We start from the raw sequence: 15,637 nt of genomic DNA, 5'->3' as shown, positions 1-15,637 counted from the left end.
AATGTATGCTGGGCATAAACAGCCACCTGTAAAGCTGTAAGTCCAATAAATCTTAGTTGAGTTGAGTTGACATAATTTCAATAAATTTAATTATAAATTTGAATGTATCATATCTTTCTTGTCTGAAAGAACACATATGATTGAAGATATTTGTTTTTTCATATTGTCAGTCAAAAATAACTGTTATGAATATGAGTTCAGAATATTGCACAATTTGATAATTTTGTCATGATATACAAATTGGATTTTTTAAACATCATATTTAATGAAATTGGTTTAAATAGTAATTTCAGACATTTAATTGCATTATTATATGAATAAATTTTGAGCAATCATATGACTAAATTATTATAAATATTGCACAAATGTGGAACTTTGGACTCAGACTAACCATTTTCATATGTTGTTATGACAATGTATTATTTTTATTGTCATAGTGTTATGACTAATTTTATCACTAACGTGATCATTTGATATAATAGAGGCCAGACCCTTCAATATTTTTTGAGGTGTACCGAGAATGAGACAGGCCTCTATAAAATCGAGACAGATATTTGAAAATTTTTCTTCTTGTAATTACTAAGACTTTAATGCCTTTTATTAACATGACATAATAATTTGATATATATATATTTAACAGAGGAAGGCATCATTTGTAACTCATATCAGTAATTTCCGAGATTTAAGGTTAGTGAGAATAGTTCCTAATTTCAAATTTCACACTGAAAACAGGTTTGGCGTTGAGGGTAATGCTGTGGAAAACAGCCTGACATCTTAAGGCTTAAACTGTAGGTCCAGTACTTTATTATCTCTTTGTGCGCAATATGGACATGGATCATGTGATGAGCATTAGAGATAGTCATGAATCTTTGTCACATTCTAACCTGAAGTTTAGTTTAAAATACGGAGGTAAAATTTTCTGAATTTCTAGATATATGGCATTTACACCTCTTATCAGATATAAAGCAACCTACAAAAATTGGTCTGTCATCTGAGAAGCAATATCTAGAAATATTTGTATTGTTGTGTTGTATATGGCTTTGTTATCTTGTATTGTAATTGTGTTTTGTGTGTTGTTTTTATAGTTATTCTTGGGGTATAATAGAGATCTAAAGTGTAAATCACCAACCCTGAGACCTTCTGTAAACAAACCGTCTCACCGATTCGATGTATCACTGCGTCAACTGATTCATGACCGCAATCTGCTGTTACACTCATAGTTCGCCACACTTATTCATTTTATATAAGAGCCTCTGAATGTGAGTACCCGCTCTCAAAACATGAAACCAATATGCAGCTGCATACATCCCGGTCATTCTCTCTTTCATAACCCTTAAAACTGCAGATACTGACACACCACTGCACTGGGATACCAACTTAACCACTTCTTTTTCTGGTGTCTCAGGATACCACTGACAGAACGTTACATAAATATTGAGTAGAATCTGTTTCTCGCCCCTTTGGTGCTTTGAAAGCAAGCTCGGAGAAAACTGAGATCTTCCCGCATGCAAAGAACTCGCAATGTTATTTTTCTAAGGACAAGTCAGGCAATAATACTAAGTGGCACTACTTCCTTACTGTTCACATGATTATTTTTAGAAAATAACCAATGTTATAAAATATCATTATGTACACAAATCTCGAACCTCATTGAAAGTTACAATGCATATTCCTACAAAATGTTCACACTTATCTTGCCTTGCCATGTCACCAAGTTATTTTACGAAGTGCACTATATTTGGCGGAACAAAAGTTGTTATTAGGATGCTTGTCGAAGTTTCGAACCGCAATAAATTTACGAACTTTCTTTGTCTTGTTTTGATCATCATCATCAATATATTTATTGGACTTACAGCATTGCATATGGTTGTTTATGCCCATTACATATTTTATTTACATAAGATACAATGTACATAAAATCTACAAACAAATTTCAAATACACTCCTATCTATATCAAACCTTAGAAATATACATTACAGCCCGACCCTGTGGCCGAGTGGTTAGCACATCGCGCTGCGACGCCAAGGGTCCCGGGTTCGAATCCCGGTCGGGCTTGGTTGTTTGTGAATGTCCATTCATCAATTTCATCATTTCATCACTCATCCCCATCTTCGCAAATTAGCCAAGAGGCACAAAACGCGAAGTAAAATAAACTAAATCAAATCAAAATCAAATATACATTACCATTTTATATCATTCATATTTTGGATGCGTGCGACTTACTCACTATCATATATAAGCATAAAATCAAAATTTGTTATTTACTTACGTACAGTGAGTACATACTTGTCAAAGACAACGTTTCGGTGGCAACTGCCCCCTTCTTCAGGTCAAGAAGTCTGCTTTACGGAAATCCACAAAGCTTCGTCATTTAGAAAAGATATAGGTTTTTACGTGGACAGGTTGAATGCTAGGATAACAAATTACTAAAACAGGACTAGTTCCACATTTTAAAATCCCTTAAAACTCATATAAAACTGTTAAAACCCTTGTTACTATCCGATCACAATTCACATGTTGATCTGAAGAAGGGGGCAGTTCCCACCGAAACGTTGTCTTTGACAAGTATATACTCACTGTACGTAAGTAAATAACAAATTTTGATTTTATGCTTATACATGTTATATCATTTTGTCTAAAAAAAATTGCAAGTAAAATATATTCAATTCGCATGCAAAAAAGAAGCCAAATTTATGGTGCAAAGAGTTAACCATAAAGGTGAAGCAATAAGTACAAAAGAAAGAGCTTTGGGTTAAAGTGAGACATCATTTGCGACAGTGTATACCATACTACAAATTGGCCGTTGTTTTACCTTATGTAATGAATCCTGTAACAACGCTGGATTTTCGTGTGGATTATTTTACTTCTATGAGTTTGCAATACTTTCTGCATGCACGTGGTTTTGTTTACAGAAGGTCTCAGGGTTGGTGATTTGAACTTTAGTTACTGAGTGTGGTTGATAGTGCCCAATATTCCGGGTAGGTGAATTATCCCCCTAGTTATTAGTGAGATGCATATAACTTAGGAGCAACAATTTAGTTTTAACAATCATATTTTTAAATTAGATAAGGTATAATACTGTGAGTGCATTAAAAATGCAAAATTTCAAAATCTTTTTACCATATTGAGTGTGTTTGCAACTTGAAACTGTTGTTACATATTTAGAAAATTTGCTGGTGTTAACCTTAATTATTAATATTATTTGCCTCTGTGCAAGTATTCAAAAAGAAATATCAGAATACAATGGAACTCACAATAAAAGCATCTTTCTTTCAAAATAATTTTTAGTGAGAAACCATGCAGATATTTTAAAATGTAAATAGTTTTATCTATTTCCTGCTTAAACTGTGGTTAGCTTGCAGCCTAAAAGGCCCATGGTGGCTTTTTACGTGGCCATGACCGATTGCTCAAATAGTTACTGGACCTACGTATAGAAAAGTTTTGTGAAAATCTTCATACAGATGGTTTTTCTAGCTGTCAATATATTTAATAATATTGTGGCTCATGTACCACAAGTAAGTGTATTTTCTGTTATTAAAACCAATTAACATGGAATACGAAAACAAGCCTCCCCAATAGCATAATGGCTTTCCATCGCCTTGCATTCAAAGGGTCCTGGGTTTCAGTTTCTGGTGGAATCATGTTGCACAGTGGTTTGAATCCCACTGTAAACTGTAGGTCCAGACCCAATTAGCCTATCTGAGCTTATATTTTGTGCATATGTATATATTGTCGTAAGAGAACCAGAGGAACGTAACTCCAAAATTGTAGTTTTCGTTTTTGTTTGTAACATATCGCATCGGGAGAGCTTTATTTAGATTCAGATCGACTTATCTCCACTTCTAATCCTTAACAGTAAGGTGAAGTCACGTATCTCCAATTTACTGACTGTTATTTTTAAGTCAGACTGCCATTTTTAAGTCAGACGTATCCCTAAGAATACGAGGGTTGCTCAGAAAGTAATGCCCCACAATATTTTTCTCGGAAACTATTTATTCAAAATGTAGCTAAATGTTTCCTTTACACATATTATTTTTCTACATAATCTCCATCAACGTCTACGGCCTTATGTCGGCGTGAAACAAGGGCATGAATTCCTTCTCTGTACCAACTCGTTTCCTGTCATGTAACCATGTTCTCAATGCATGAATCACACTCGCCTCATGTTCAAATCTTGTTTCACGCACGGCATCCTTCAGTGGCCCAAGCAGATGAAAATCTGACTGCGTCAGATCAGGACTATAGAGAGTAATGGGGACACAGTGCAACCAAATTTGGTAATTTGCCTTGCGGGTTCAGAGGCTTGTGCTCGGTTATGAGACTTCAAGGACCCATCTTGCACATACCTTCAAATACCTCTAAGCGTCAATAATTGCCATTGCACTACCGTTGCCGACGGAAAGCTGTACGGCCAATTGCCGACTTGTGATGTGAACAAATTGTCTCATAGTGTGCGCTGCAACATGTCTGGGCTGTGGCAGGATGCCCAGACCGGGGCCAATCATGCAGCTCCATTGTTCCACTTTCTGATGCCTTAGCTCTCTGCACCCAGCATCCAATAGTGCTGCTATTGACCACAAAACTTCCATACACAGCACATAACCATTTGTGAATGTTTCCCACACTTTCTTTCTATGCCACTATATTTCAATTACAGCTCGTTGTTTGTAATGTGTGCATACCATTTTCATGGATCACTACCACGGAGCTGTCTGTCAGACAACCATGTACTTTCACACATGGCCATTAAATTTCAATGTTGCTACCCTTCCATTTGCACACTGATCTCTTCATTCAGGAATGAGCAAAAATATGCGGCATTACTTTCTGAGCAAGTCCTGGTTCTCACATGAAGTATTGTCCTGGTTCTCATATGAAGTTATGTCCTGGTTCTCACATGATGATGATGAAGTTAGTGTCTGTGTGTGTACGTCTGTTGAATTTGTGACGGAAAAGAAATTGAATCCACTAAAATATATCATTTTCATTATTAATGATAGTTGTATTCCTTGAGTACATCGGCCATGTGTAATAATTTATTTACTCTTATAAGATGTTGAGTTGTTTCAGTAATTAGTGAGTTGTGGGTTGTGATCTTGTACAGTGAAGTGAAAACAAATGTCTTGCAATTTTCCAGCAACAATATCCATATGGGACTCAACAGAAGTCTGAGAAGGGTTTGGGGGGGATTCTTGGAAAAGCTGGGGCAGCTGTTGCTGGTGCTTTAGGCACGGCAGGTGTCTTAGGTGCCTTAGGAAGTGTGAGTACCTGTTTGCTTGCTTTGTTGTTTGTTGGGTGGAGGTTTTCTATTGTACTATGTAGCAGCTTAACCTGGAATATAATGTTTGTACATAACTGGCTGTTTTTTCTTAAATGTGTGTAATTGGACATCTTTGCAACTGTTAAGGATGCTGTATGTAGGTGTTAATGTTTGTTTTCTGTTCTGCACCATTTGAATGGCTTAATAGTAATATGTAATCCTTTCATTTAAGAAATTCTTTTACTTATTATGGAAGTAATGTTTTGCTTCACTTCCATCTAACTCAAAATTTACGTGACAGCTTTCTTTTCTTTCTTTTTTTTTACCATGGCCCACTGTGAAGAATATTAAAGATGGCAAAAGTAGGCGTCACATCCAGAAGGTTTACAAAGAAGTTTTTCATATTTATTGAAACACTTATGTATTATGACGTCAATTTTTGTGTTTTCATTGAAGAAAGACACCACCAAGCAATTCAGCCACCCAGAAGGAGAGATGTCCAGCCTCCAGGACCATTGCGAGGCTGAGGCCACGTAGTTCTGAGGCTGAGGTCATGTAAGGTCAGAGGCCGAGATTGGAGTCCTGTGGCTGAGGCGGGAGGCCAAGATGGAGTCTGAAGGCTGAGGCCATGCGAGGCTGGAGGACGAGATGGAGTGCGGAGGCTGAGGCCATGTGAGGCCAGGCCAACCTTGAGCTTGGAGGCTAAAGCCGTGTGAGGCAGAGTTTTAGTACGAAGGCTGAGGTCCTGTGAGGCCAGATGCCGAGATGGAGTTCGGAGGCTGAGGCTGACCTTGAGCTTGGATGCTGAGGTCGTGTGAGGCAGAGTTGGAGGCTGAGGCCGTGTGAGTCTGGAGGCAAAGGTGAAGTTCGGAGGCTGAGGCCATGTGAGGTCAGAGACCGAGATGGAGTTCAGCGGCTGAGGCTGTGTGAGGATGGAGACTGGACCTTGCAAACATACCAAATGAACAGCTCTCCATACATGATAACAAAATCCGATCTCACTTCCAATGGATTGGATCTGGAATTGTGAAATTCAGACTTTGTGAAGCTGTCTATTGTCCTTCAGAAAGGAAGCCCGCCTTCTACCAGTGGTTGATATGAGCCATGCCAGAGGTGATTTTTGGCCTCGAGGGTAGATTGCATTCCTTTATTTGGCATCTCGCTTTGCTCTCTGTGGCGTAGGGTGCAGTCTGTTCCTTGTTCTCTGTTTCTCTTTAGTCAGATGTTGTTGAGGGTATTCTGGATAGAAAATCCTTAACTTCTGGACTATCTATAAACCACATCCAGAAATTGTACAGTCATTGTCACGTGCCTCCTGAGAAGGAAAGTATACTCCTGTTCACCACCCCTGTTAGGAAACATGAGGACAGCAGACTGTACCTGAGGTGCTTATGTTCTGAAAAAACTATGTTAAAACTAACATCATTATTAATATTGTGTAATCATTAGCCCCTTCTATTAACACACACACACAGGATTTCCCATGAACTGTTGAAGAAATTGGCTAACTTTTTGTCAGTTCAGACCAGAGATGTTCAACCTCCGGAAGCCGGGCCTCATGAGGACCAACCTCAGTCTCAGCCGCGGCCTCCAGGAGGCTTGCGAGGCTGAGACTGAGTTGGAGTTTGGAGGCTGAGGCACTGTGAGGCTGGATGCCAAGATGGAGCTCGGAGGCCACCTTGAGCATGGAGGCTGAGGCCGGATACCAACTTTGAGCTTGGAGGCTAATGCCATGTGAGGCTGGAGGCTGAGGCCGTGTGAGGCCAGATGCAGAGTTGGAGGTCGGAGGCTGAGGCCGTGTGAGGTCGAGTTGGAGTTCAGAGGCTGAGGCTGTGTGAGGCTGACCTTGAGCTTGGAGGCTGATGCTGTGTGAGACCAGATGCCAAGTTGGAGGTCGGAGGCTGAGGCTGGACACAGGGAAGGGAGTTCGGAGGCAGAGGCCTTATGAGACCGGAGGCCGGACCTCGCGAGGCCGAAGTCAAATGGCCATCTCTGCCCAAAAGAGAGTGAGACAATATTGTAAACTGTTTGTGCAATTTTGAAATTGTTCATTGCCTCTTGTCTCAAACTTTCGCATTCACACATTTCCCTTCAAATCGTCTGTCACTAAGGAGGAGTGTCCACTTTGTTCCTCATCATGCACGTTAGTCCTCCTTTAATAACTCTGACACCATTCCCTCACATCCCTGCATTCATTATGCTTTCACTGTACTGGTGTACTTCACCCATGGCGAGATTGCCAGTTTTCACATGCATCGAACAAAACAGCAAAAACAAGTAACTTTTGTAAAAGTTTTGTGTGCACATTAGACTCTTGCTGTCTGGACACACCTCAAAATAGGAACTATGCTGTATAGTAGAGATGACCTCATGCTCTAGTATCCCTAAACCCAAAGGTTTATTCTGTAAAAGTACAAGCCTCCCATCTGTCCATACACTGATAAAAATCATGCCAGTTTTTACTATTCTTGCTAATTTCCTTCAAGTCTGTCTGAACATTGTTCTTCCTATAGGTCTATGTACAATATACACTGACTGAGCAAAACTCACGGGATACCTACTTAATATCTGGTCGGGCCCCCTCTGCGCCTGCGGAGCGCAGCTATACGGCGTGGAAGTGAGTCTGCAAAGCCCTGGTACATGTCTGGAGCCAGTTGACACCACACAGTCTGCAGAACGGAAGCCAATTGCATCCTGTTCGTGGGTGGAGGATCCAGTGCACGGAGCCTGAGTTCAACAGCATCCCAGATATGCTCGATAGGGTTCATATCAGGGCTCCGGGGTGGCCACGTCAGTCGTTGGACCTCCTCTGCCTGCTCTTCGAACCATTCACGGACGACATTGGAGCGATGTGATAGCGCATTGTCATGTTGAAAGACTGCCATGTCATCAGGGTGGTGAAAGGCCAAAGACAGGTGGATATGGTCTCCGAGCAGCTGACGATACCAGGGACCAGTCACCGTGTCTTCCAGAACAACCAGGGGGCCTAGTCCATACCAGGAAAATGCATCCCAGACCATGACTGATACCCCACCACCCTGGACCACGCCCTCTTGTCATGCAGGATCCATTGCTTCATGCGGTCTGCACCACACACGGTGCCTTCCATCGGCATGGTGCATGACTCGTCGGACCATATGACGTTACACCACTGTTGCAGTGTCCATCCGCGATGATTGGTGGCAAATTCACGCCGGAGTGTCCGATGCTGTGGGGTTAGCAGTGGCACCCATGTAGGGCGACGGCCCCCATACCCGAGGGCACGCATGTTCCGACTGATTGTCTACTGGGAGGCGTTTCTAGCATGGCCAGTGTTGAGTTGGGCCGTGATTTGTTGCACTGTTGCCCTCCTGTGTCTGTTGACCATTCGTCCCAGATGTAGTCGGTCTCGGTCATTGAGGGTGCCTGGATGCTCGGTATGGTGTCTGTTGTGGACTGTGACGCCTTCATCCACCCATTCTCGGTACACCCTGGATACGGTCGAACGTGGAAAGCTTAATTCCTACACCACCTCCGAAATTGAATATCCCATGCATCGGGTACCCTCCACCATGCCCCGTTCGAATGCCGTCAACTCGCGTCGACGTTGCATTGCACATGCATCACTTACAGCCGAAGTGGCTGTCTCACACACAACTGCACCCGTCGTGCAGCCCTGCAGGTGTCGTGGAACACACGTGATGTCCACCCGCGAATCAGTGACCTGCTATCCCATGAGTTTTGCTAATTGAGTGTACAATAAGGTCTATATTATAATAAGGTTTCCCAACAAGGATTCTGCAAACTCTTTTTCATGCATGTATTTGGAGACAAATACAGATTGTACAGTTCAAGATAATGTAACTGTCTTCATCTCCCTTAGTTCTGTAGAGAAATGGAAACTAACACTTTCTTTAAACAAAAGGTTTAAAATTGACATACAAGGCATGTAGGGGGTGTGGGACTTCATTCCACCTGAAGCTAATATAAGATGTTACCCAGAGTAAGCAAGTGATTTGGTATCCCACTGTGCATTTTAAACTATCATCTGTTCTCTTGTTTTGCATTGTGTAGCTATTTCTTTTCATCTTGTGTTGAATATCTATATTTTATTTTGCAAGCAGGAAACTTTAAACATATAGCATGAAAAGTTCATTATTCACAGTGCTCAATGCTTATTTGGACATTAGCTACTGCATTTTAGTAAGATGCGAGCTAATGGTGCAGAAATTGCTACTTTTTCTATTCAACCTGGATATAAGAACTTGTTGGCGTTACCGCTTTGTACATTTTCTGAATGAGTTTGATGGCTTATGATGTGTAATGACATGTGAGTGTAGTATTTGTTGGTGTGTGTGTGTGTGTGTACACTTAATTATTTTTATTATTTTGGAAAAGGAATAAAATGCATGTAAAAAATATGCAATTGCAGACCTAAGAAGGCCATATTGATGCTATAAAAATCACTCGACTTCGTTATTGATTGATTGCCGCATGAAATGATTCTCATTTTGGGTGTTGTATACAGGATGATGGTAAAAAACATGGAATTGTGGATGTAAAGGAATGGTCATCAACTTGACTTACTCTCAGTTTCCAAACATTATATCCGGAATAGTTTCCACACAATCTTGAAATACATTTCAGTTTTATCTGCTATCATACATATTCTGAATTCAATTTGTGATATCTGAAAATTTTCACCTTCATTTCAAAAATCTTATATATGATTAATCCTTGGGTGAAGAAACTGAATTTGGAGTAGTATTACACTCTTTTCATCTAGAATTTTCATGTTTTTACCATGGTTGATCAATACTTAGCAACCAATTTGTATAATTTGGATGCAATCTGTATTAAGTATTTCTAAGTCTGTATTAATTTTTAAGTACAAGATTTTGGAAGTGCTACATTACCACAATGTCAGATACCCCAATACATTGGAATACTGAAACAATAAGATGGAGGTTTTTGTATAGTACTGTTTCAAGCTGGTAATACTGGATTCTATGTATTTTGCCATTCCAGTACTTTGTCTTATGTATGCTGTTATTTTATGAACTTCTGCAGATATAATATTCACACAACTGATCAAAAGAGTAGAAGTTTATGCACTTGTATATTATTTGTTTCAGAAATCTCATGGTGGTTATCCCCATAAGTCAAGTGGACATGGTATGGGTGGTATGGCTGGTCTTGGAGGCTTAGGAACGGTTCTTGGTGCAGGCCTTGCAGGTTCAGCACTCACTGGAATGAGCCCAGTAAGTGCCCATATTACTTTGTTATAGCATTAAAACAAGGTATGTCCAGAAAATAGTACCTGTTTAATAATAAATAATAATAAAAATAAGATGTTAGTTGAACAAAACCTTTCTACTCTGAAAGTAAATACTTGGAACTATTTTTCTGCATATGCACTATGGCGTTGAGCACTTATTGTATTGGGAGACAAGTTTTTGTACACCCTCGTCACACACTTCTGCTGCCAGTCCATTGACAGGATACTCCTGTTTCAATTAGATAAGTGGATTTTTTTTTAATATAAATCCTAAGTTTATCAGGCACCCAGTATGAGTCATTTGTGCATGAGCTTTTGTGCAAGTTGCATCATGCCAGTGCTTGTGTGAGTGTTTTTGCAGGGTGTCTACCAGTCATGAAAGTCAAGAAAAAGTAAGGAAATCAACAAATAGGTCCAGAAAGTCAATAAAAGTCAACAAATTGTACTTGTCGTCAAGAATTCTTGCTACCACAATGACTGATTTATTTAGTTTATTCTACTTCACTTTTCTGCCTCTTTTGGCTAAGCTCGAAGATGAGGATGAATAGAGATAAGATGGATGAATGAACAATCACAAATATATAGGGACAACTACACAATCCAGCATCCTGTTTCAAGCAAGGTTTTTCAAAGGTTTCAAACACAAAAAGGTTCTTCCACACTTTGCATTGGAAACTGGAATTGTTACAGAGAATGCAACTAGAGTGTGAACCTTGTGAAATCCAGTTTATATTTTCCATGAATATCGGAAGAAATCCATTAGGACTACTTTCGTTCCATCTTCTTATACCTGCCACAAAATTAGTTTGGTATTGAGAGCTGAAGGAACACGCGTCACGGTGTTGCCATATCATGCGGTACGGTACGCAGTGCAGCCGTCTGATGCTGTGTTGAGGAAAACGTGTTATGAAAAGGAACAACAATGATGAAATGTGTTATTGTTTTTCGAGAAAACATAATAACAGTGATGGCAACAATGATGAATGTGTTATTGTTTTCTCTCTTCATTTCCATTCCCTTACAACGAATGAATTAACGAAACGAGCATTGTTTACAGGTTACATTTTCAATCCATTCTGAAAATATTGAATATATACACTTTCAATAATCATTTCTTTCCGAAGTCGCCGTTAAAGTCTGCCTATCTTTCAATTATACCGCAACTGAATTGAACAAAGTCCAGTTGGTGAGGCATCTGACTTTTACGCGGGAGACCAGCGGAGGTTTGCGGAACTCTTTCAAATATCCTTAGCAGCCCTCCCCGATGGCGTAGTGATAAAGTCATTGCCTTGTAATCAAGGGGTCCCTGGTTCGATACCCGGTAGAGGCACATGGCACAGTGGTTCGGATCTCACTTTAAACTGTAGGTCCAGTCCCGATTAGCCTTCCCGTGCATAAAGTGGACTTAAAACAACAAATCAATCAATCAAATATCCCTAGCGGCTCCGGAGTCGACTCAGCCCAAATGAGTACCTGGGGCAAACCTGGGTAAAGACGGTTGGTGAACCACATCACCGCATCACCTCCATAATATGTCCTAGGTCGAGGTCGAGAATGTGTGGAGCACTACCTCCACATCCCCATATGCCTCCATACTTTACTTTATTTTGCGTCCATTAATTTTTTTGTATGAGAATCCCAGAGAATTTATGACTGTCCTTAAAGATGTTTTCCCACCTTGAAAAAGTCCCGAATCTTTCAATGAAATGCGCAGTTTCCCTACAGTGGGATGAACTTTCCTCCTATAATAAGAGTAAATATGGCGACGAATAGCATCTTGCTGAAAGGTATCTAAATTTGTCACGCGTTTACTGATATTTCTCTTCTTTCCTGGTGTTTCCAGTTTTGAAGCCTCGCATTTATTTATTTCTTTCTACCACATTATATTTTTCTTTTCCTATGGTAACAATAGTTTTCTTAGACACGCCGAAAGTAGCAGCAGTCCTGTCCAGAACTTTATTTACAGAAATGATTGGACCCCCATTGTTTCTCTCTTGCTCAAAATATTTGCGCACAGAACAAGCGTTTTCCCGTGTTTGGCCTTTGAGAGGAATTCCTCGAGTATTGCCTCCTGTGCTTGACATTCTTCACACAAGCACACGACATACTCAAGCAGAATACAGAAAATTATGTACAAAAAAAAACACACTAAAACAACACGCTATATACAACAGAGAATACTCTAAATTCAATAAACACCAAACAAATAACATGTCCTCTCCCAACAACATGAAAACTGATCGCAGGAAGAATTGCCCGATAAGCGGCAACACCGAGATAAACGTTTTCTGTTGCTAGGTAACCAGGGCTTGAGTGAAGCACTGGGACAATTTTGATTGGCTCGCATGCCAGCAACCCACCCTCCCGCAGTAACGTAGACCCGCTTTCTCCACGTGCTTCCCAAGCGTCAATACCAAACTAATTTTGCGGCAGGTATAACGCTGAAGAGTTTTGGGCAAAATGTGCAAAATGTTATCACAGGAATAATATTCAAGACATATTCTCACCCTGGTGCATCTCATACTCTACCACTCCAATGTATGTTTGTGCTACATAATTACAGGCACCTATGGAGTTTTTGGGAAGAAGATCTTCGATTTTGATATGTACAAGAAAGAGTGAACCTGCATCTAATGATTGAAGAGTGGAAAATTTTAAAAAGCATACTTTTGCCTCCTGTTTCTGTCCTGTTTTCTCGGAATGTCTTTTGTTTCATCTGACATCAGTGTGAATACTTTCGCCTCTTCCACTTTCTGGCTAATTTTGCTGAGAATATTTGTGGACATTACACAGATTAATTTGTTTTGAATCGAATTTTGAGTGTAATTTGCATTTTGAGGTTCAAATTCAAAACATATCAGAATGATATCCCCTCATTTTGAAAATAACCAAGATTATCGAAGAAATTCCCTTTCTTAAGGTTTGCCTCAGACTCATCATTTTGAAAATCAAGTCCCTGTATAGAAAAAAACCGCGATTCATCCACAACAACTGACATGACATGTAGTGTCTGTTTTCTTGGATTACCTTTGGTCCCAGGTTCGATACCCGGTGGAGGCACTTTATACTGTAGGTCCAGTCCCGATTAGCCTTACTGTGCATAAAGTGGACTTAAAACACCAAATCAACCAACCAAACAAATCTTGAATGTCTTTTACTAATTAGCATTGTCACTAACGACCCACGATTAGAATGTGGTCCTCAGAATGTTCGTGATGTTTTAAAACCATCCACATTCAATGCTTTTTTCCAGTTCTTAAAACTGTTTAAAACTTCGGACATAAATGAATGAGAGTGCTGCAATTCCAAGGGTCCCGGGTTTCAATCCCGCTCGGGCAAGGTTGTTTGTGAATGTGTCCATTCATCATTTCATCACTCATCTCCATCTTCGCAAATTAGTCAAAGAGGCACAAAACGCGGAGTAAAATAAAATAAATCAAATCAAAATAAATAAAATAAATCAAATCAAAATAAATGAATGAGAAATCACCAATGCCCAGGTCGGTGCTGGAATCTTGAATGACAGTTTCACACACACACACACACACACACACACACACACACACACACACACACACACACACACACACACACACACACACACACACACACACACACACACACACACACACACACACACACACACACACACACACACACACACACACACACACACACACACACACACACACACACACACACACACACACACACACACACACACACACACACACACACACACACACACACACACACACACACACACACACACACACACACACACACACACACACACACACACACACACACACACACACACACACACACACACACACACACACACACACACACACACACACACACACACACACACACACACACACACACACACACACACACACACACACACACACACACACACACACACACACACACACACACACACACACACACACACACACACACACACACACACACACACACACACACACACATACATACATACATACATACATACATATATACATACATATACATACATACATACATACATACATATATATATATACTAAAATAAATTAATATTTGTTAGTGAAGTTTGTATTATAAATAGGAAAAGTGATATCATGTAGTACTCCACTTAGAGAAGGGTGCAAACTCTGGCGTCATCACCATAGACAGAAGTGCGCATGCGCCAACTGGACATGTTCATTGGCAAAATAGGGGTGATTGTATTTTGGTCAGTAAGCATGTAATTGTCTGCTGTGGAAACAACAATGAAGTTTTTCAAATGTAGTACATCACCACCAAAATATGTAGAGATGTTTACGAATTATGTAAGAGTACAGAAGGAAAAAAAATAGCCATCCATATACTATAAGCAAACACATATCAGGAAAGTATTCATCACATCACATTAGTAGATAAACTTGTTTGTAAACCATTTTCTTTATTTTAGATAATTCAATTAAATTGATCTTAGTAAATATTATAATTCGCACAAATGTACACAGCAGGATAGTATTTACTAATAATAGTATTATAAATATACTAAAGAAAATGTAGTAACTGAATGGTTTGTGCCATTGTGTATTAATCGAGGAGGTTTTGTAGAATGTGGAACAGGGACCAAAAGGACCAAAAAGTCAGTTTTCTTTGTTCCACTTTGAAACGGTTTGTTACGAATTGTAAGAGCAATCACAAACACAACACAGCAAGCGGTAATAAACACAAGTCAACCCATACAAGCAAAATGTCACAGGGTTGTTTGGTGTGGGTTCTACCTGCTTCACTCTCTCGCTTTGGGAATCAAACTGTCCAGCTATTTTTGTTCCCTTGGCTGGACTGTAAAGTAAGTCTAATTCTCTTGTTAAATACAGCTCCAGTTATTGTTTTATCTCGCCTTTTGGTAGAGGATTTTCAGTAAATAAATATTTATTTTCTTAATTGCTAATTTCCAAATTTACCTAAGTAGGAGTTGAATAAGTAAAGGTTAAGAAAAACAAAAAGAAAAAGTCATGAAAATGTCAAGAATTTTGGATTTGTTATTTTGGTAGACACCCTATTCTGTGGGCAGTCAAGATGAACCAGAAAACTGAGAATCTGCCAAGTGTGAAAT

General features: G+C 39.8%; 1 protein-coding gene across 1 annotated transcript in view; it reads left to right on the top strand.

The window, feature by feature from the left end:
• The window catches only part of LOC145985594 (galectin-4-like), a 37,890-nt gene extending 27,362 nt beyond the window's left edge, over positions 1-10,528 (top strand). Inside the window, exons 6-7 of the mRNA XM_083119664.1 lie at positions 5,139-5,261; positions 10,376-10,528. Of these exons, the coding sequence (XP_082975790.1) occupies positions 5,139-5,261; positions 10,376-10,528 (276 nt within the window). The remainder of the gene's footprint in view (positions 1-5,138; positions 5,262-10,375) is intronic.
• Positions 10,529-15,637: the final 5,109 nt, after the last annotated feature.

This window comes from Lepisma saccharinum, chromosome 3 (assembly GCF_977018435.1).
Source record: "Lepisma saccharinum chromosome 3, izLepSacc3.1, whole genome shotgun sequence".
Taxonomy (NCBI): Eukaryota; Metazoa; Arthropoda; class Insecta; order Zygentoma; family Lepismatidae; genus Lepisma; species Lepisma saccharinum.
The sequence above is the reverse complement of the archived record's forward strand: the minus strand, read 5'-3'. Positions and strand labels throughout refer to the sequence as shown.